The sequence below is a fragment of the Sphaerodactylus townsendi genome, linkage group LG08 (assembly GCF_021028975.2).
Source record: "Sphaerodactylus townsendi isolate TG3544 linkage group LG08, MPM_Stown_v2.3, whole genome shotgun sequence".
NCBI classification, from domain to species: domain Eukaryota; kingdom Metazoa; phylum Chordata; class Lepidosauria; order Squamata; family Sphaerodactylidae; genus Sphaerodactylus; species Sphaerodactylus townsendi.
In genome coordinates, this window is record NC_059432.1 from 98,313,076 (window position 1) to 98,335,851 (window position 22,776).

Here is a 22,776-nt window from a genome sequence, read left to right on the forward strand (position 1 = left end):
AAAGTTAGTTTTTGTTAATGGGAAGGGATGGATTTTTTTTTCTTGTTCAAGTTTTGTTTTTAAATCACATTTTTGTGGGAATTAGTTAAGTGAACCTGAAGTGGGTTGCCAAACCAGAGCGCACAAACAGTGAGAAAGCATCTTGACTACAGTCTCCAAGACACTTCTGTGTATAATGGCATGTGTTAGCTCAGGCTCTTATTGCAAACCAAGCACAGAGGGAAGCAAGCAAGGAAGAGAGGCTCACAATGGAAACAAAGAGCTTTTTCGCCGTGGCTGGAAGAATCCTTATTGCCTTTGGGATTCTAAGTTTGATCTCTGGAATTATTGCTTTCTTCCCTGTTTTCTCCTATAAACCTCAGTTCGTTGGATGGAGCGTTCGCATTGCTTCTCCCATCTGGAATGGAGCTTTGGTAGGCTGAACTAAAGAAAAGAAAAACAATGGCTGGGAAAGAATGTTAGTGCTGTTTCTTACACTCTGAGGTAAATTGACTGAGGAAAAGAGAAGAACAGAAACTAGTGTGTATTAAGCCAGGGCTGGCAGCTCCGGATTGGAAAACTCTTGGGAGATTTTGGGGTGGAGCTTGGGGAGAGAAGGGTTTGGGAAGGGGAGGGACTTCAGTGTGGTCCCGCCCTCCAAAGCAGCCATTTTCTCCAGGGAAACTGATCCCTGTAATCTGGAGATCAGTTGTAATTCCAGGATATTTCCAGGCTGTACCTGGATGTTGGCAACCTTATGTTGAACTAATTGTTAATGAGTGATCTGGAATCTTTACAGAGCTGGAATTTTAAAAATGAGATCAATGGAGCTACTTGCAGTCATCATCTGCGCATACAGTGTTTCTACGACCTAAGATTCCTATGGTTACATGCAGCGCTTACCTCACCACTGTGAGATTTGCAGTGGGTTTTTCCTGTGTTTTTTGTTTAAACAGGAAGAATCCACTGCAAATCGTCCACAACCTAGTCCAGCCAACCCACCATTTGGCCTGCCCCAACTTCCTTGTGCAATCCATGCGGGCGGAACTGTTGTTGTGTAGGCAGGGAAAGCCAGGAGGTGTGAGGAGACCCGCAGAAAGGGGAAATGCATGCTGATTCCCTTTGCTTTCCCTTTGTTTTCCCTGAAAAAGTCGCACTGTGTACCTTTGGAAATTGCAGACAATCTCAGCTCTGAGAACACAGTGAGTTCCGGAGAACCATGCATGTAACTGAGAATCCAACCCAAAGGGAATGTATGCTTAATGTGGAGTAGACCACAAGCGCATAAAAGCCCTATGAAACTGAGATCGAAGAAGAGGAGGGGCAACGAGTGTTTTAATTTTGGCTTTGGGAGCCCCATGCTTTAATCTGTGAGGTATAGAGACTATGAAAACTCTGTCAGGGAGGAAGCAAGGTCAACTACATGATAAAGGGACTAATGGTGCAATCCTAAGTGGAGTTAGACTTTTCTGAGGTGTCCACTGACACCTTTTTTGGTGCCCAAGTGGGTGGGGCCAAGTAGGATTTTGCCCAGTACTGAATTTACCACTGTAGATCAGATTGACTATGAAAATAATATCTTTTTGGTGGCATCTGCCACCACATTTGTTTAATTTTCTCTCACCCTTCTCTTCTGATGTATTTTTAATTACCCCCCTTCTCCCCTGCACTTGGGTTTTCTCTGTGTATGTATCTCTGCCTCCCATGGCAGCCATTTTGTGCTTAGACACAGCACCCTCTGTCATAATCCCAAAGGTGCCCACAAGCTCAAAAGGGTTGGGAACCCCTGGGTTAGACTTTTGGGCAAGGATCTGGGAGCCCCGTTCTGCCCTGGAAACTTGGTGGATAACCTTGAGACAGTCACCCACTCTCAGCCTAACCGACCTCATAAAGTTGCGGTAAGGACAAAATGGAGGCGAGCAGAATGACAGAAACTCCTTTGAGTCTGCACTGGGGAGAAAGTATAAATGGATGTAAACAAATAAACAAAAATGCATATCCGCTTCCCCCAAAATATGAGTTCTGGGCAGTTTACAATCACTTCAATAAAGATAGCTGGTGATAAAAACAAAAGGGCAGAACTTGGGAAGGAAAAACATGCCATTAAAAAAAACTGGAGTTATGCAAAATTTGGAGCAGAAAGCAGGATTCTCCGCCAGAGTATTTAAAGCGAAGTGGAAACTGCTCATCGAACAGCTTAAACTATCTGGCTGGAGCAGTCCCAGCAAGGATGAAACAATCACCCTACAGCTCAGCTTCTCTTTGTTCCCTCAGCCACATGTGTAAGTTGAGGGAGTCTCAATTGGAAAAGCCGATTGCACAAAAGGGTTTGGCCCTCCTTGCAGGCTACAATAGCTCATCACAGTGTTCTGATTTTGTTGTATTATTTGTTCTGGCTAGAAACCCTTGGAGCTTTCGAAGGCATCTCTCTCTCTCTCTTTTTGCCTGATAAATTTTGCCAGCAGCCACTCATGACTCCAGATGTTCCTGCATTTGTTCATGGGAACTTTTTCGCCCCCTTTGGCGTGGCCCATCAATGCCAAGATTATAATTTCAGGCTTAGTCTCATACGAAATCTATCCGAACTCCTATGTTGTTCTTGCTGAAATTTACCATGGATTTGAAAATCTGGGCCTTAAAACAAATAGCGCACTGTCAGATGCTGCTCGCAAAATACAGGCCCATCAAGCCATACACAGTTCAAGGGATTTTGTGGGACAAATATAATTCATAGTAACCAGTGAAACATCCCCAATTCCTGCTCTCTTTGGGAGTCTATCTATCTACCACAGGGGCCCCCAAGAGTGCCCACTGACACCTCTCAGAAAGTGAGGGGAGCATTTGCCCAGCACGACTTCCAACTGATCACTGAAAATCTGATTGGCCGTGCAGATTAAAATTGCTTTGGTTGCAGCTGCTGCTGTACTATGGGTTCAATGCTATCACTCACACCTGTTTCCAAGTGTCTTTTTAAATTACCTCCCTTCTTCCCACACTTTCTCTGGGTGTGTTTGTGGCTCCACCTCCCTCATAAGCCTACAGTAGTATTCACTGTACTACTATAACTTCAAGACCACTTGTCCAAGAGGCTTCAGTAAATGATTTAAGAAACAAAGCCTTGCATCTCTGGAACATTTAAACTATTTGAATTCAAGGAAAAAATAACAGATAAAAGGCTGGCATTTCCACCACAACAAAATGTGAATTTAATAAGCAACATCTGTCATTGTTGGTCATAAAACCACGTCACCAACTGAAAAAGTTCTAACACCTGGAAGCTGGATCAAGCGATGCCTCTCTGCTACTTGCAGTGGCCCACCAGGTGCCTTTGGGAGCTCACATGCAGGATGTGAAAGCAATGGCCTTCTGCGGCTGTTGCTCCCGAGCACCTGGTCTGTTAAGGCATTTGCCAGTCTCAGATCAAAGAGGATCAAGATTGGTAGCCATAAATCGACTTCTCCTCCATAAATCTGTCCAAGCCCCTTTTGAAGCTATCCAGGTTAGTGGCCATCATCACCTCCTGTGGCAGCATATTCCAAACACCAATCACACGTTGCGTGAAGATGGGGACATTTCTTTTTTAAAAAAATAAAATTTTAATTTGTATAGTCAGACCCAGTCCAGTACAAACATATATATCCATTACACTTTGTCCTAACCATACAATTTCCCCCCATTTTTCCCTCCCTCCAAAGGAGTTGAGTTCTTCTTAATTTCAAAACGAAGCAGCAGTAGGTTCATTCTTTCCAGCCTCTTCTCCCATCTTTCGTCTTTAACTCCAACTTCTTTCATCCAGTCCACAAACAGAATCCATATCTTCATGATTTCATTTTGTCTATCCTGCCAAAGTTGGTTCCTTGGCATTATTTCAAAGATTTCTAACTGTACCTGTTCCCAAATATATTCTAACCATAATGTATTGTCCATATTTTCTTATCTCTCAAGATGGTGACTGACCCCGCCCCCCTTCCTTGGCTTTGTACACCTGAGCCTCTTATCACCTCATAGGACTCGCCGTCCCTCCCTCTTAGGAGAGGATTTTATAAAAATGGGGTTGTCGGACGCCACTTATAATTATTATATCTCTTATATCTAGTTTTTCATTGTTTTTATCGCTGCTTTTATAGGTTTTAGCTATTTTATTATTGTCTTATGACTGTATGTTGTGCACCGCCCGGAGCCCTCCAGGGATATGGCGGTATAAAAATTTAAAAAATGGACGGACGGAAGGACGGACGGACGGACCAGACAGACAGACAGACAGACAGATAGATAGATAACTCAGAAATCATAATTAAAAGAAAAGAAACTTATATCATGACTAATGGAGAGTTTTATGTAATGCATATCTAATATTTAGAACTGCAGGCACTTTTTTTTTTACAAACTTTGAGGTCTGTAAAAAAACTATGATAAAGTAATGTATGTGGCAAGTACAGAAGACAATGGTCCAGGAACAGGGATGGTTCTTTAACTTACTGGGAAAGTTCCTGGTGGGTTGTAGCTTTAGAAGCCAGGAACAAGCTAAGTGGAGTTCCAGCAGCTTAGCCAGTGTTCTGAGTCCATTTTATTCAGACTAGGGGCACCATCGATGACCACAGACTTGCCTGTTGAGGTGACTATCATGGTTAGGGTTGTCAGACCTTCCACCAGCAACTATCTCTGCTCACTGCCCGGGGTTACCAGTAGAAGAAAAATAAATTGATAAAAGCACTGTTCGTGCAATGGTATTACATCACTTCCTGGGGAAACTTCCAAGTGACATCACTCTGCTCTAGGAATCTCCAAAAACTCTATAGTTTTACCGAGAACATCAGGAGCAGACACGGCGGACTGAATTACAGGCAGGTACCTAACAAAGGAACATATGATGTGCAACCTAGGTTTTGCTTCACTCCACCCTCTCCTGTGGCGGAGATGAGGCACAGTGGTTCTTGACAGGAAGTGGGACCCTAACAAGGCTATCAGGCAGGATAGGGGATTCTTCAATAGCTCCCATAATGTTTGTTGCTGTTGCCTGCCTCATGCTCTGCTCTGCTTTGTGCCTGTCCAACCTCCTGCCTGCCTGCCTGCCTGCCTGCCTGCCTTCTAGTCTGGACTTTTGCTGCTTGCCTGTCAGCTGCAAAGTAGGGCAGTGACAGCTGAGTCTATGTCTGTCTTCATGAGTCCTATCCAGAGCCAAGCCAAGTGACCTGTATAGTACTACTAGCACCAGTTCAACTTGCTCCTGGACCACTTTAGGGCCCTAATCGGCCACTGTCTGGACACTGTCTGGAACACTGAGTTCCAGAGCAGCTTTTACAACTCACTAGCTGAAATAGGTGAACAGCCCTGGAAGAAGAAGTTCTCTTTAAACCTTTCTGGTCCTAAATTGTCTTTAACTCCACTGGGGAAATTTACAGTTCCATCTCCTCATCATCACAAAAGCAGTCCCAGTGGCTGCATTTGGATAAGATAATAAAGCCACTGAAAATAATCATGGTAATACAAATAATGTACTCTATTCCTAAGCAGGTTTCATGTTAGTGTTTCTGTGTTCGTTTGTGTACATTTGGTATCTTGTTCTAAACATGGCCCCAGAGTGTGGATCAAAAAATCCACAATGGGACCAAATAGAGACAGCAGACTCCAGTTTAGAGAACTGGGTTCAATTCTCCACTCCTCCATGTGCTCCAAATGGGAAGTTAAATTCTCACTGTTTAACAATTAAAAAAATTGTTGGCAAGATCTTCTGAGATTATTGCTGGTGTCATGCAGCTGGTGCCATGCAGCAATCCCATACAACTGTATATATTTTTTAAAAGTTGAAGAGAGGTCAGAAGCATTGGCAGGAAGGAGAAGGTGGCATCCATAGTTGGGATGAGGACAGGAGGAGGACCAGCAAGGGGATGAGTGCCCCATGAATATGAACATAGAAGCAGATCAGAGCAATGGGCCAGCATCTAGTCTGGCATCCTACTTCACACAGTGGCCCATCAGGTGGCCCCAGAAGGTCTATATGCAGGGAAAGGAGACCTGTAAGCATCAAATGGGAGTAATCGTCAAAAGCATCTCCTTGTTTTCTTTCAAATGTGACTTGCATGGGAACCTGTCAAACCCCAACCCACAAAAGCTTTAATGATGATTCTTAGAAGGCAGGATGCTCTGCCAGATACCCAGTTAAGTCTCTGCAAAGGACACACTGCTGTGAGGTTGGTATTGCAATTTTGAAAAAAAGTTTGTTTTGCTACATGCTTGGGAGAGAGCAAAGCTCTATTAAGGTCACTAACTTAATGATGGCTGACCATATGTTTCCCCTTCTGTCTACAGGCTGTAATTGCAGGTACGCTGGTTGCTCTGGCTGAAAAGCAATGGACCCAGAGATACCTGGTAAGTTGGAAAAAGACAATCATGTTAGGGATAGTGGAAGGAAACAGGAAACAAGAAAGACCCAACATGAGATGGACTGCCTCTATAAAGGAAGCCGTGGCCCTCAGCCTGCAAGACCAGAGCTAGGTTGTTAAGGGTCTTTTGGAGGGCATTGGTTCATACAGTCACCATGAATCGGAAGGGACTTGACGGCACATAACATACACACACACAGGTGATTATCCTATGCTGGGTCACATTCTAGGCAGTAGGCAGGTGGAGTTAATCTAGGGATAGGCTTAAGAAGCAAGAAAGTGTTCTCCTTGCCTAGAACTAAGGATCAGATAAAGAAAGCCATTCTTAAAGCAGGCACACTTTAAAACATTCTTCCAGATTTACAAGACTGAGCAGGATTCAGTTATTTCCTGCCTTGAAAAAAAAGGAATGTTGTTAGAGCTAATAACAGGCATCAACCCTTTACAAAGTCATCTTTCTGTTTCTTTGATACATGGGAAATAAATAAGAAATCCCTACAGTTCTTACCACATTTTTAGTGCGTTTTGGCTTCCAGTGTATCTCCTTCTTAGCCAAAACGATTTACATGATTAAAAAAGCGGTTGTTCTACTTTTTCCACAACATGCCTGCGCCTGTTCTCTGCCTGTCTGTTGCTATGCTCACATATTGCAGTAACATGGAAGAATCATATTCAGAGCTTAAAGAAAGGAAGGTTGCCGGCAAACCTCTGTAATGAACCGATGCCAAGAGCCGCTACAGTCTACCAGACACAGGTTCCGTCTGGAACGCCCCGTATGATCCTGATACAAACCAAATATCATAACCAAAAAAAAATCACTTGGCTGGCTGACACCATGCATCGATAATAATAAAAGAATCTCCATGTCCATCTGTCCATCCATTTGTAGCCCGGTGTAGCTCAGAAAATAAAACCAGGAATCTCGAAACTGATCACCAGCTTTAGGCTGATCATGAGAATTCCAGGGCCAAAAATGAAAAGAATTGGACTATCCTGAGAATTTATCCCACGCTATTTGCAGTGGAAGCTAAACTACATTCTAACGTCTGTTCTTTGTGTGTGTGTGTGTGTGCGTTTTCTTTATTGAATTTTTTGATATAACATTGCAGTCGTTCATATGTAAACACAGTAAAACAAATATACAAGATATAAATTAATATTTCTCCAGTATATATATCATTAGTCCTAATATTAAACCGAAGACAACTTAGAAAACAGGACCAAATATTCAATTAAAATTGTGTCTCAACTTATCATATTACCATTTCACATCTTTCTCATTACATTACCTCAGCATACTAAAAGAGTAAATAAAGTTCTTTATAGTATGGTTGTGGTGGGTTTTCCAGGCTGTGTGACCGTGGTCTGGTAGATCTTGTTCCTAATGTTTTGCCTGCATCTGTGGCTGGCATCTTCAGAGGTGTATCACAGAGAAAAGTCTGAAACAGACTTTTCTCTGTGAAACACCTCTGAAGATGTGAGTGTCTAATGGTTCTCCGGGCTGTATGGCCGTAGGTTCTAACAACATTCTCTCACAACGTTTACATGCAACTGTGGCTGGCATCTTCAGAGGATCTGATGTGGGAAAGCAAGTGGAGTATATATCTGTTGGAGTGTCCAGGGTGGAATTGGGGAAACTTATTGGCAAGTAAAGGCTGCAACAGGTCCAATGAGTTACGAGGGCATCCTGAATGAGAAGTATGAGTAACAATGAAGACTATAACTAGGAGTAACTCCTGGCAGATAGCCAAGGTCACTGGTGGGAACATCTGAATAGAAGTATCCCTGGCCTTTGTTTCTGCTTTTGTCTATGGTCATCTCTGTGTGTTTGTGTGGAAAGCTGGTTTGGCACAGTCTTTGACTCCTAAGTATTTTTTCAACACTGGCAGCTAGAGTTGCTGTTTCATTTTTTCATAGTTTCTTCCTTCCTGTTAAAATTGTCCATGTGCTTATGCACATGTGCTTATGCACATGGACAATTTTAACTGGAAGGAAGAAACTATGAAAATGAACAGAACTTGGCTGCCAGTGTTGAAAAATACTAGGGTCAAGACTGTGTCAAACCAGCTCCACACAAACACAGGATGACCATAGACAAAAGAAACAAAGGCCAGGATACTTCTATTCAGATGCTCCCACCAGTGACCTTGCTATCTACAGGGTTACTCCCAGGCTATAGTCTTCATTGTTACTCATACTTCTATTCAGATGCCCCCTCAACTATTGACCTGGTTGCCGCCTTTGTTACTCACAGACAAGGTTTCCCCACCCACCCTGGACACTCCAACAGATATATACTCCACTTGCTTTCCCACATCAGATCCTCTGAAGATGCCAGCCACAGCTGCAGGCGAAACGTCAGGAGAGAATGCTGCTAGAACACGGCCATACAGCCCGGAAACCACACAGCACTCAAGTGATTCCGGCCGTGAAAGCCTTCGACAATACCTCTGAAGATGCCAGCCACAGATGCAGGCGAAACATTAGGAACAAGATCTACTAGACCACGGCCACACAGCCCAGAAAACCCACCACAACCAGTTGAATCCAGCCGTGAAAGCCTTCGACAATACATTCTTTATAGTATCATTCTCAACATATTATCTCATTTTTTAAAACAATGTTAACATTATTATTGAATATTACAATCAATCTCCTTCTTATGTTATAACAGTTCACTAGAAAACCATAACTGGAATTTAGATTTCCGTATGTTCTCTAATGTACCTTTTCCACTGTTCTCAATTTTTATTGTAAGTATCCATGGGCAAATTCCTTACGACTGTTCTTCATGTATTACCACTAAAGCAGATTAACATTCTATTATCATGTAAAGTATGTGGGGAGGAGGAGAATTCTTTCACTACTTTGATAGATTATGGGGAAATATTAACTCTTCCCTTCTGTTCACATTATTAACAAAGGTTTACTACAATACTACTATCGAATATAAGTTGCTAACCAGGGTGCATGAGAAGGAGTTGAGACCAAGACTGAAAAATAAGGGAGGGGGGATTAGGAGTTGGGATAGAGGAATGGCGGATCATGAAAGGAAGAAAGCAAAACCAAGGTTGAGAAAAGTGTGGGGAAAAGTTAGAGAAATTAAGAAAAAAACAAATATTTTATTTATTTTTTTATCTATCTATCTATCTATCTATCTATCTATCTATCTATCTATCTATCTATCTATCTATCTATCTATCTATCTATCTATCTATCTATCTATCTATCTATCTATCTATCTATCTATCTATCTATCTATCTATCTATCTATCTATCTATCTATCTATCTATCTATCTATTTGGGAACTGCCTACCCCCGAAGGGCTCTGGCCGGTGTACAATAAATACAAATACAACAGTAAATAATAAGTTAAAATTCATAGTTCAGTTCCATAACATATATAAAAACATAGAAACATTCAGTATAAAAATGGTGGCGTCTGAACCGAAGGCTGGGAGGGGACAGGCCGTGCTGACAAGATGTTATACCGGATGTGCCAAAGGCAATATGGCACTCAGCACGGGGGCATCCAGGGGAGGGAATCTGCGGCCGGCCTCCCCAAAAGCCCGGTGGAACAGTACGGTTTTACAGGCCCTGCGGAATTTCTTTATTTTGCCTCCACACACTGACAGGGCTGCCCCTCTGAAAGATCTGGCTGTGCAAACAAAATTGTGCAACTGGGTGGAATTAAAGGAAGAGGGAAACCATACACTGCTAGTGATGATGACCTTATTGTCCTCACTGGTCCTGCTTTGCTCCAAATCTGGCTTGGGTGGTGGCAGGATCTGAGAACCAAGGGTTTTTAGCAGGATCTGAGAACCAGGGGTTTTTAGCAGGATCTGAGAATCAAGGGTTTTTAGCAGGATCTGAGAATCAAGGGTTTTAGTAAATCTTGCAGAAATGCCCTACCAGAAAAGTCAAAACGACTCCTCTTGACTGTGCTTAGCCTTTCCTGACCCCCTGGAGGAGGTATGACTCAGGTATGCTACCCTATATGTTCCAGTTGCTTGGAGGAAGGGTGGGCAGAAATATGATGTAGATCAATGCTCATTTTTATGGTTGCATAAGTGGGCACTTGAAACCTGTTTTCCAGCTCCAAACGTAATAATTAAAATTCTTCAAGCAACGCGACCCATGATGTAGACTATGGTTGCAATCAGCCCTTAGATGTCCAACTGATTTTGTCTTACGAAGATGGACTGCCCATAAATTGGAGGATAAATAGTGCAATCCACAATGGAGTTACAGGCTGCTACAGTCAGTTTGTTGCAGCTGAAATCAATTTGTTTGGGAAGATGCAACTCTACTCAGGATTGTGTGGTAGAACCGCACTTCCACCTCAGGGAGTCGTCTGGTGCCAAGTGGATTCCAGAGCACTCAGGGTGGCTTTTTCTACTACCATCGACATCTTCTCAGTTGATGGCCTGGTTGACTTGAGGAACTTGGCCTTGAACACAGTTCCCAGATTTCATCTTTTATTCCTTTGCCTCCCTCCTTTTTAGTGGACTTAAGATATATAAAACAGGATGGGAGATAATTAGAGCATAGCCAGGCTCCCCATGCATGCCAAAGCTGGCTGATTGCATTGTAGGCCCATCATTAAGAGACTATGCTGTGCCAGTATCAGCAAAAATGCATTCTTTTTCCCCCCTTCAGCTGCTATTCTCTCTGCAAAGTGCCTTTCAGCATTTTGCAACTCCTTATGGTGCTCCCTGACTAGGATGATCCAACCAATCAGCTCAGTATATAGATGTTTTGAAGACGTGTGTGAAGGAATTGACCCACAAGCCCTTCCTGCTCCTTTCAGCTGACTCTCAGGAGGTCATCAGAAAAGATCAGGGATCATCCAGAGATGCCCCTTTCCCCTTATTTCTTGGGGTGAGGAAAATAAACTGGATAGCTGCTCCCCCAATGATTCTGAGGGGCTTTCCTGCTAAATGGCTTAAATACTCTTTACCTATCTTGCTATCAGAAGCATAGCAAGAAGGAAAAGCGCCCGGTGCACTAGTGCATCCTCTGTCCCCGCCCCACCCCAGAACGCCCACGCCCTGCCCTTGCCCCTGTCCCCTTGGAGCTACGCCTCTGCTTGCCATTCAAAGGGTCTTCCTAGTCGCTTGATGTGCCTGATTCACTCCATAAGCTACCAGAGGGGGCAATTTACAGCAACTCTGCACATTCAAACTATGATGCTTCAGAGATGGAGAGCTGTCCCATTACCCATCCTCATTACCGCACTTCAGGTTGCAAGATCAAAGGGGTGTGGTGTGCTTCCAGAGAAAAGACTTAAAGCATTCAAAGTATAAGGCAGTTTAATAAATGGATAAAAGAATGCACATTTTCTCTTGCAGTGTTTGGGGTGAGCAAGGAACAAACAAAAAAAAAGTGCAAGCATTCAGCCCTGGGTGCCTACACAATCTTCTTCTTCTTCTAGGGTTGAATTCCCCTTGAGGGGGTTAGCACTGACATTTTCTCCGCCAAATAGCTCCATTTGGGGCATTTTCAGGAGTCAGGTTGACAGCACGCATGTCTTCAGCAATGCTGTCCATCCACCGTTTCTTTGGTCTTCCATGTGGGTGGTGGCCTCCAGGGTAAAAGTGCCTACACAATGTACTTGCTTACCTTAAATACTCGTGTATAAGCCGAGTTTTTCAGCCCTGTTTTAAGGCTGAAAAATGGCCCCTCGGCTTATACGCAAGTCACTACTTACCAGCCGCTGAGGGGAAACCCCCTCAGCCAGCGGGCTCCTCAGGCCTCTGCCGAAGCTGGGGGCATGGCCCGGGACGACCTCCATGCGGCTGCACAAGCTGCTTGTTGCTGCCCCTCCTCAGAGGGTGAAGAGGGAACCCCAAGGCACCCTGGCTGGCTGGGCTTCCTCAAACCCCAGCCGGGAGGCAGAGGGAGCTCCTTATTTGGGCAGTGACTCCCCCTGATGTCACTGCCCAAATAAGAAGCTCCCTCTGCCTGCGTGCTGGCTGGGCTTCCTCAAACCCCAGCTTCCCACCCTCGGCTTATACACAAGTCAATAAGCTTTCCAAGGTTTTGGTGGTAAAATTAGGTGCCTCGGCTTATACACGGATTGGCTTATACACGAGTATATACGGTATATATGGAATATAGAATCCTTCTCCAACCCCTTTCTAGTTTGCAGCTGGGCTCTTGTACACGGACAGAGAACAGACACAATAGCAGTAATACTGGGAAGAATTCTTAGTTGGAGGCCATTTCTCCATAACTTGTTAAGACTAGTTCAGACCAGCAAGAGGGTCATGGGGAGGAACCTGCCTAGGTTAAATAGTTGAACTGGGAAAGGTGCTGAAGATTACTCACCATTTTCCAGGGTGGAGCCACCATTCTTACTAGCTATCTGTTCTTTGACACTGAAAACATACAGGGAAAGGGTGGGTGTGGCATGATCCCCTACAGCACAGGTGTCAAACTTGCGGCCCTTCAGATGTTATGGACTACAGTTCCCATCATCTGTAGTCCATAACCAGATGTTATAGACTACAGTTCCCATCATCTGGGAACTGTAGTCCATAACATCTGGAGGACTGCGAGTTTGACTTCCCTACCCTACCCTACCAGATTCTTGCATCCCAAGGAAACTAATGTGAAGTGAGCCTCCAGATGGCTGCCTCCTCCTTAAGATGGACCTAGAGAGGCAACAACATCCCTCTGCCACCACTGGCACCCACAGTTGGCCATCATGACAAACGATAAATCACCTTTTTTGAAGCATTTGCCTGGTGTATTAATAGATTTATGCCTCTATTCCAGTGGGAATTTGGTTTCACCTTCAGCATCTTCTGTATCATCAGCTCTCCAGTCCAAAGTGCCATTGCTGTTGCATCCCTCCTTCACGGACCTTATTGCTACTACTCGTTTGCTGGGATTTCGGGAACGAACTACCTTGGCCATGCTATCCTGTTTCCTTTTCCTTACGGCAAATTTCCTTCGGTCTGCAAGGACCCTCGGCACTACGAATGGTACTACGTGGCACTGCAGGTTCTAGATTTCTGCTTCAGTCTTGTCACGCTCTGTGCCTCTGTGGCCATTGTGGTCAAACTGACAGCAAGACTGCTCCAGTTTGGACGTTTAAATGTGAGTATCAACCATTGTTGCAAACATACTTCCTCACAGAAGTGCACGCTTATTTTTTTGATGTAGGAGCAAATATTCTGCTTATCAGGTCAAAGCTTTGATGCTGATTTGCAGAGCCAAATGCAGCCCACCAGTCATATTTCTCCTGACAGAGAAAATTTCAGAGGGTAGCCATGTTGGCAGTGGCATATTTGCCCGGTGACATAGGGTTACCCATGTCCCCAGGCACAACTAATATGGTCATGTAAGGGGGGGTGCCAAATCGGGCCCCCACGTGACCAGATGCCTGCGCGAGTTTCTCTCATGCTGTGGCTGCTGGGTCAGGAAGAGTGGCTGGCCGAGCTCTTTTTCACGAGTAAGTGCATTTAAAAGAAAGTTCTTACTTGTGAGTAAGCCCTGTGAGTAAGCCCGTCTTCCTGGCCCAACAGCTGGGGCATGAGAGAAAGTTGCACCTTCCTGCTGAGCCAGGAAGAGGAGCCGGCTCTTACTTACAAGCACTTTTAAAATAAAGCGCTTACTCGCGAGTAAGCCCTGCTTACTTGAGAGTCGAGCTCCAACAGCTTTTCCCAGCCCAGCAGCCGGGATGGGTTGCTGGGCCGGGAAGTGGGACTAGAGCCTGTCTTGTGAATAAGTGGGGCTCCGCACAGGGGCAGGGCGCCTGGAGGGGTTTTTTCCTCGGTGCGCTATATGGTCCCCATACGCCTCTGCACAGCCTGCCGTAGAAGAGCTAGATTTAGGTCAGCAGCACCATAGAGATCAACAAGATTTTCAGTCTATGTGTTTTCAAAGATCCCTTCATCTCAGGAGGGATAAATCGTCCATTCAGTATCACGAGCTGTAGATCCATAATATGGGTCGATTCCCCACTTACCATCTGCTGTGCGCTACTCTTGCAAAGTAGCGCGGGGTCCAGCAGCACTCCCCACTACAGGGATGGTGACAACGCAGCTGCCCTGACTCTACCGCTCTCGTGCCCCCTCAGTGCGCGTCATTTCTGGCGCTCCTCAAAACGGCGCCTTTTGATGATCCCGCACAGAGCGCGGGGCAGTGGGGAAGCCTGGGGAACACGACCCCCGCGCCAGAAGTGACGCACGCTGAGAGTAGCGTGCAGTGAACGGTAAGTGGGGAATCGACCATGGATGATTTGGGAATTGTTCACAGGCCTTACTACCCACAAGAACGTATAGCAAAAACAAGTAACCCCAGCTGAAGCCTACTACGTTGTAAACTAATGGTCAGTATAAGCTCACTGAGGGATTCCTAATTTTACTTATTTGTACTAGCTATTTTGTCCATTATGAACATAAACTGCTCGGGCCAAATTGGGAGATAATCCTTGGTCCTACTGGAGCACTCTGCCTATTTTGAGTGGCATTATATCATTTCCTTTGCTTTTTAGCATTTTGTGAGGGAGCCAGTTATGAAAACAAGACCGTTCAAAGCTTGATTAGACAGATTAATTAGAAATCCTCTTTCCTCATTAAAAAAACAGCTGAGGAATAAGTCAACCCCCACCCCCTGTCATTCCAAATGTGAAAATGTGTATTGTAGACTCTAAGAAAGTATATATTCTGTTGTTACGTTTGAAATGTTCTTGGGCGGGGAACGATATCAGCTTTTATGGAAGGCACTCACTAGCGTGCTATCCATCTCCTGCCCTCGTAAACTAAAAGAACGGGTATCTATTTTCCCTCATGATTCTTGTAATTTGAGCCACAATTAATCTGCAGGCACATCTCTGACAGTCTGAAGAACGATGTGACCCATTCTGTGTTCAAACTAAACTGGGCAGAGGAGATGGACCCTTGAAACCACCCTTTGTGTCCAGATAGTTCAATCCAGAGCTTCAGCAGAGGTCAAGTGAAATGCAACACCTACATTATCACATCGATCTTCTCCCACAACCTAAGATACATCTGGTCAGTAAGATGCTGATGGGAGCCCTATGTTAACCTTTGCCTAGTATTTGGGTATCAGGTCACAACACTGTGCTGATTTAATTCGAGTGGATTTGCTACGCAGGTTTCATAAGATATGCTGCTTCTTCAGCCCTGGTTGCACAACAGTTGGTCATCAGCAGGGAGGAGCTGTGGCTCTGTGGCAGAGCATCTGCCTGGCATGCAGAAGGCCCCAGGTTCAATCCTCAATATCTCCAGTTAAAAGGACTAGGTAGTAGATAATGTGAAATGCCTCTGAGACCATGGAGAGCTGCTGTCAGTCTGAATAGATAATACCGATCTTGGTGGGCTGATGGGCTGATTCATTACGAGGCAGCCTCATGTGTGTTCAAAGCTGAGGTCCAGGGATCAAGTTGCTGGAGCCAACAGTATTGCGTGTCGTTCCATCAAGGGCTAAAGGTGAACTGGAGAGGAAGGGGAGATACAGACCCCACCCCTCCAGGAGTAGGTTCCCAGTATTTGAAGATGCAGTGCCCTGTTACGATCAGTGGGGTGATGGGTCTGAGGTGGTCGAAGGCTTTGAGAAACTTGACAGGATGGTTGAGGAAAGATCTCCGTTGTGGCTGCAGGTTCTAGGATTGAAAGTCAAAGAGTCTCTAAGTCTTGAGTCAAACAGCAGGGCTGTTTCCCAGGATGAGTGAGTTGAGTCAGACTCTTGGGGCTTGTCCTGCCCATCAAAGGCTGCTCCTTGAGGTGTGACAGCATCATCATTCAGTGGTGGTGTTAAGTGCCCTTCGGCCTTCTCCAGTGAGTCTTTGGCCTCTTTGTGTGATGAGAAGAAATGTGTACTCTGGTCCATGATATGAGCTTCAGACTATGTATCTATGTATCTATGTATCTATGTATCTATCTATGTATCTATGTATCTATGTATCTATCTATCTATCTATCTATCTATCTATCTATCTATCTATCTATCTATCTATCTATCTATCTATCTATCTATCTATCTATCTATCCATCCATCCATCCATCCATCCATCCATCCATCCATCCATCCATCCATCCATCCATCCATCCATCCATCCATCCATCCATCCATCCATCCATCCATCCATCCATCCATCCATCCATCCATCCATCCATCCATCCATCCATCCATCCATCCATCCATCCATCCATCCATCCATCCATCCATCCACATACCCCCTCTCCTTCCCCCAGGAATGAAGAAAATAAATGCAGAATAAGTCAAATTGTGCTCATATACTAAAAAGCTCATATGCTTAAAAGAGTCACGATTTTGAGAGCAAGTATCCTGTTACAGCAAGAGACTTCCTAGCCCAGGAACTGCCACTTGAGTGAGTTCTTTGGCATTGCACCAACACATGATGTCACTTCCGGTGTAAAACTGGAAGTGATGTCATTGTGACAGCACAACACCCTAGCTTTCACCTAAAATTCTAGGCCCTGAGAAACTGATCATGCACTGCTGGACAATCACAATCCTGCCCTACAAGTTATTTGCCCTGACTTCCAATGTACTTGTCCTGGCTTCCTAGCGACTTGACAAGTGATCTTCGCAGAGCTGGGGAATAGGTAGAGGCCGAAGGTTAATCCTGCAGCTCAAACCAAGGAGCAAGAAAATGAGACTAGAGAAAAATCAGTGACCCTGTTAATAGCAAAGGGTCAGTTTACGTTCTCAGATGATCGCAGTGAGGATCAGAAGATTAGGAACCATATAAATAAGGCACTTGGGAGATGTAAACAGTTGTCTGGTTTTTGGACCGCACAGTTTCGTATATGCATCTCAGCGTCCATTCTTGCAACTCAGAGCTTTTTCATTAAATGTGTTACTTCTGCACGTGCTCCCCCAGCCCGAACAAATTTCAATAAGCAATATTGTTTTTCTTATTTAAAGAAGAACCGCTGAACAAATAAGATGAATGGACTAATAAACAAAACACAGTGAAATCAGCCTTCCTTTGTGATAAGACCAGATTTGGGATTTGATCACTTGAAGTGTGTTCTGGACTGAGAGGTTTTCCAAGAGTCGGGTTCACTGATCCAGGAGGCTTAAAACCACACAGACCCGTTCGGTGGCCCCTTTTCCAAGCGGCTTTACTTGCCTTTCCTGCTGCTATCTGGGAGCGCAAAGGCTCATGGTATTATGCCCTCCCCACAACAGCACTGAAAATGTATGGAATAAACTTCAGAATTCAGATTTGACTTTGCAAGTTGCCAAATCTACTGACATCAGTTGCAAAGCACAGCTACTCGCGTTTATTCATTTTATTGTTGAAAACCATATAATGAATCATTTTTGGTTGCAAAGAAATGCCGGGCACTTGAAGAGGTCACGACATATCTGATACTTTAACCACTTCCCTTGAAAAATGGGAATTTTCGTGGAAGTCATGGGTTGGCATTTGTACAGACGGAGCTCCATCTCTGGTAGGTTGCATGAAAGGGTTTGCAGGGCTTGTAAAACAGCAAAATCCCAGCGTTATTGTAATTCGTGGTTTTCTACACAGAGAGGTCCTCGTTTCAAAAAATATTAGGATTCAGTTAAAAAATGTTCTGGAGGGACCAGGGTGTTGAAACGGTTAATGTCATCAAAAGCAGACCACTAAAGGCAGGGACCAGGTACTAGACAGCTGCTGCTGTCACTCTAGATCCCACCCTCTGCCCAAAAAAGAGTATGCCATCATGCCTACATGGTCAAAAGTTTGAATTGGACAGAACAGCAGTAATGAGAAGAAGCAGGCAAGGTCTCCCTTCTCTTGTGCCAAGTGCAAAAACTGGTACAATCCAACCCTTTATCATAATCCTCAGGGGCGTAATGAGGCAAACTGTAGCCCTGGGCAAAACCTGATTTGGATGCCCCCCCCCCCGCCCCGCCATGGGCAGCCACTCTACCACAACCACATTTTTTTGCACCAGGGCATTGGTGCCTGCAGGGGGTGCATTTTTAGACATGTCAGCACCAAAATTTCAGCATATCATCAGAAGACTGTTCTTATGCTACCCCCCAGGTTTGGTGAGGTTTGGTTCAGGGAGTCCAAAGTTATGGACTCCCAAAGGGGGTGCCCCCATCCCCCATTGTTTCCAGTGGGAGCTAATAGGAGACGGGGGCTACAGTTTTGAGGGTCCATAACTGGTGCAGTTTGGTTCAGGGGGGCCAAAGTTATGGACCCTCAAAACTGTAGCCCCCATCTCCTATTAGCTCCCATTGGAAACAATGGGGGATAGGGGCACCCCCTTTGGGAGTCCATAACTTTGGACTCCCTGAACCAAACCTTCCACAAACTTAGAGGCTAACTTAAGGACAGTCTCCTGATGATACGCTGAAATTCTGGTGCCACTAGCCTAAAACTGCGCCCCCTGAAGGCCAAAAATGGGAATCCACTAAAAATACCCAAAAACGAACCCTGCATTTTGATGCCCCCCACAAGGTGGTGCCCTGGGCAGCTGCCCACTTTGCCCAATGGACATTACACCCCTGATAATCCTTGCAACATCCCTCTAAGGCAGATCAGAGAGAAAGAAAGCCTGCTTTGCCAAAGGCTACCCAGTGAACAGAGGCTGGATTTAAATGAGGATTTCTTGATTCACTGCTCATTCTACTGCAGCTCAGTGTGGACTCCTGAGGAGCCAATCCAAAGGGAAGTTGAATGGAGCCGGATGGACTTCTGCCAGTCCATAAATGAGGGTTCGCTGATAAGACTAAATATTTAAGTGTAAAACTCCAACACGAAGCAGTCCCGGCCAACATTGTCTGCATTCTTGGAGCAGTTGGAGCAGGAAGAAAGGTCCGGAGGCTTTGACCCAGACATGATCCAGCTGCCTGGGTGACCACCTTCTTTCCTCTTCCTCCTCCGCCATGAAATGCAATCAACCAGATTGTTTTCATTTAATTATTGGACAGGAAGAGAAAAAAAAGGATTGCTTTTAAAAGCATAAGGCTCATGTGGATCAGGAATGCTTCAGGCTGGGTTACGGAGAAGCATTTGAGCTGAAGAAATGTCGGACTCCTGCCCCCATGCCATCAAAACCAGGGTTCCCATTATGAGCATGGGGAAGAAAGAAATCCAAGGAAAGGAGCATTCAAAGGTTCTCTGGAGGGGTAGGAAACAAAAAAAAGGAGAATAAAAACCAAAGGGGAGCGGGTTCAATCCTTTCCTATCTTTCAGCACACATAGGCTGATTCCGCATGGGCCAAAAACAGAAGTGTGAAAACGGTGTGAAAACAGTATAAACCCTTTTACACCATTTTCACACCATTTTCACACTGCTGTTTTTGGCCCATGTGGAATCAGCCTTAGCGACGGTAATTCTACAGTGCTCTTGCTGAATGCCCCAGCGAGGATGTTGTCCCATTCTTTCGACTTTCAGAAGTGGAATTAATACAGGGTTAGAACCTGCCAGAGAAACCTGGGAGAAGGATGCTTGCAAAAAAAAAGGGAAAGTGTTTGTAGGAAGACCAAAGGTCAACAAAAAGCTCCAACCATCTTACAGAAAGAAGGACACGGAACCTCTTTTGACACTCTCCATTCCAGACGCTGGAAAGAGGTTCCCTTTCTCTTTGATCCTTTTTCGCCTTCATATCTAAGGTTTCCAACTCCAGCTTGGAAAATTCCTGGAGAACTGGAGGTTAGCCTGGAAAGGCCAGGGTTTGGACAGCAGAAGGACTTTGGCAAGGTATAATGCAACTCAGCCCACCCACCAAAGCTTCCATTTTCTCCAGAGGAATTGATCTCTGAAGTCTGGAGATCAGTTATAATTCTAGGAGATCTCCAGGTCTCTCCTGGAGGGTGGCAATAATATTTTATGCATCTCCTGCCTCAGCATTTGTCCCTGCCTATACTCTGGATTTCCACTCAGTTATGTCTGCTGTGGCGTAGTGGTTAAGTGCTTGCACTGCCACTCACACGGTCAGGAGTTCGAGCCCCCTGTGGGTCAGATATCCTGGCAGCTGGCTCATGGTCAACTCAGCCATCCATCCGTTCCTTGTTCGGTAAATGAGTACCTAGCACATAGCTAGGGGGTGAAGAATAGCTGGGGAAAGCAGTGGAAAATTATCCCACAAAAACGGCTTGCCTATGAAATCACTGCTTGCAGTGGTACCCCAGGGTCGGACACGACTGAAGGGGAAACTTTACCTTTTTTTATGTCTGCTCTTTCCATAATATTTTATTCTGTCAGCATTCCTCAAGTCTCTCTGCCTTGTAGATCCCTTCCAAACCTTCGGGCTCAAACAGACAAGATCATGCCATATTTGTTCCATCCACAATACAGGTTATAACCCTGTATTAATTCACTGAGCCTCAGTTAGCTTCAAGGGGATGCAGGGAAGGGAGGGGAGATCCAATCTTTTAGTCAATTTGGTTTCGCGGTTTGCAACCGACTTCACTGCTCTATTAGCCTTTTCCTTGAAAAGGTAATAGCAGGTTGGGGGAGCAAGTTTTGGACAGTAAAACTGATCGGAGGTTGAAGGGTTAACCATGCCTCATATCTGTGCTCGTCTCCAAGGCAAATCAGGGCTGCAGAAGCTGCAATTTGTGTTTTATGGATCAGGACTTGTGATCTTCATTTAGTCTGTTTTGAAACCACGGTGCCACTTGTTAGCTCTTCTCCACACTTCATGCAGGGGCAAATTGCTAGTTGGACTGCAGGTAGAGAGGGCAGAGGTCCAAAGAGATGAAGGAGGTGCTAGCCATGAAGGCAGAGGTCTGAAAGGACAAAGAGGCGGGCGAAACTGAGCTTCCTATATTGACTCAAAATAACAAGCTAATATTGAGCTGCTGGGGTCTAACTTGCATTGAATTGCATAAGTGAGTAAACAAAGTCTTCACAGTAAATACAATTTCATTTTCTTTCTCTTTAGGGAGAAAGGGATGTGCCGTGATTTGGAACTCCGAGAACACCTTCGACAAAAGTTTTCCTGATCATCATCATTTTCAGATCAGTTGTTGATTGATTTGCCATTGAATGGATGCAGTCGAAAGCTTTCTTTTTAAAGTAAACTCTTAAATTGTTCAGGATTACATTGTGCAGAATCCAGTCATTGCTGAAAAGTATAGGTACAACTGCTGGGATTCGGAGAGGATTGGATTCGAGTGCAAAGCAGTTCTACGTGTGCTTGGCAGATGGAGTTGGTTTTTCCATATGGTGGCATCCCCTTGAACTTCCTGTGAGGCTGGTTTGCGGGGCAATTGACTAGGGCGTAGGGTTGCCAGTCCCCCCTGACCACCAGCAGGGGAGGGGAAGGGGTAGTGTTGCCTGCTTCAGATTGGGGGTGGAGTTTTGGAAGGTCAGGAATCTCATTGGGGTACAATGCTATAGAGCTATTTTCTCCAGGGAAGCTGATCTCTAAAGTCTGGAGATGAGCTGAAATCAGAGGTGGGATCCAGCAGGTTCTCACCAGTTCCCAAGAGTGGGTTACTAATTATTTGTGTGTGCCGAGAGGGGGTTACTAATTGGGTCCGCTTTTCCATCTCCACGCCCTCGCCTCCCCGAGAGGCATACTGCCTTTGAACATGAAGGTTCCATATAGCAATTGCGACTAATAATGTAACTCCCTGAACTGGGTTAATCCCTTTCAGGTACTGCAATTCATTGATTCTCAGCCTTTCGTACCTTTTATCTCACCAGTCTCTATCAAAGAACCTGTGTGTTTCGCCATTGCTGTGTTCAGATTTGTGAGTTGGGGCATTTTCTATAATGTGATGATGATTTAGAAATGACCTGGTGCAAAAAAAAATTGGGGGGTCATGGTGGGGTGGCTGCCCATGGGGGGGGGGGCATCCAACTCAAGTTTTGCCCAGGGCTCAGGTTTGCCTAGGTACGCCTCTGCCTCCTTTGCTGAGGGGGGGCTGGCGAGGGAACCTGTTACTAAAATTTTTGGATCCCACCACTGGCTGAAATGCTAGGCGATCCCCAGGTCTACTGGAGGCTGGCATCCCTACTGGGAAGGGGCTGCCACCAGAAGTCGGAAGCCCAAGAGATCACATGCATCTTGACTAATAAGCTCTCACACAAGGGAAAACGTATGGTGGCCATGGATCCTACCACCACTGTTTCAGGGCTTGACAGGTGGGGGATAAGATCCCTTGTTTCTGCTGTGCCGCGACCCCTCGCAAGATTGGGCCTTTGCAGCACTGTTAAATGGCTGGACTTATCTCTAAAATGGCATCGGCGGCAATGGGTAGAAACTGTGGGCACTGCGACATCTAGGCCCACAATGAGGTGAATCATCAGTGGAATTTTGCTCATCAAAGCACTTTTTCACGATCCTCTGAAGATGCCGGCCACAGATGCAGGCGAAGCATCAGGAGAAAATGCTACTAGAACACGGCCATACAGCCCGGAAACCACACAGCACCCCAGTTTGGGTTTTAGCTGCATTTCT

The 22,776-nt window shown here is 45.2% G+C and overlaps 1 protein-coding gene across 1 annotated transcript; it reads left to right on the forward strand.

Annotated features, from left to right (window-relative positions):
• Nucleotides 1-223: 223 nt before the first annotated feature.
• On the forward strand, nucleotides 224-21,396 carry TMEM212 (transmembrane protein 212). The gene is made up of 4 exons (XM_048506808.1): nucleotides 224-413; nucleotides 6,289-6,348; nucleotides 13,144-13,467; nucleotides 21,253-21,396. The coding sequence occupies exons 1-4, from the start codon at nucleotides 249-251 to the stop codon at nucleotides 21,271-21,273; spliced, it is 570 nt and encodes a 189-aa protein (XP_048362765.1). The 5' UTR covers nucleotides 224-248; the 3' UTR covers nucleotides 21,274-21,396.
• The last annotated feature ends 1,380 nt before the right edge of the window (nucleotides 21,397-22,776 follow it).

Coding starts and splice junctions, on each gene's coding strand:
- TMEM212 (XM_048506808.1), top strand. CDS start 249: ATGGAAACAAAGAGCTTTTTCGCCGTGGCTGGAAGAATCCTTATTGCC. Junction 6,349..13,143: donor AATGGACCCAGAGATACCTG/GTAAGTTGGAAA, acceptor CCTCTATTCCAG/TGGGAATTTGGTTTCACCTT. Junction 13,468..21,252: donor TCCAGTTTGGACGTTTAAAT/GTGAGTATCAAC, acceptor CTTTCTCTTTAG/GGAGAAAGGGATGTGCCGTG.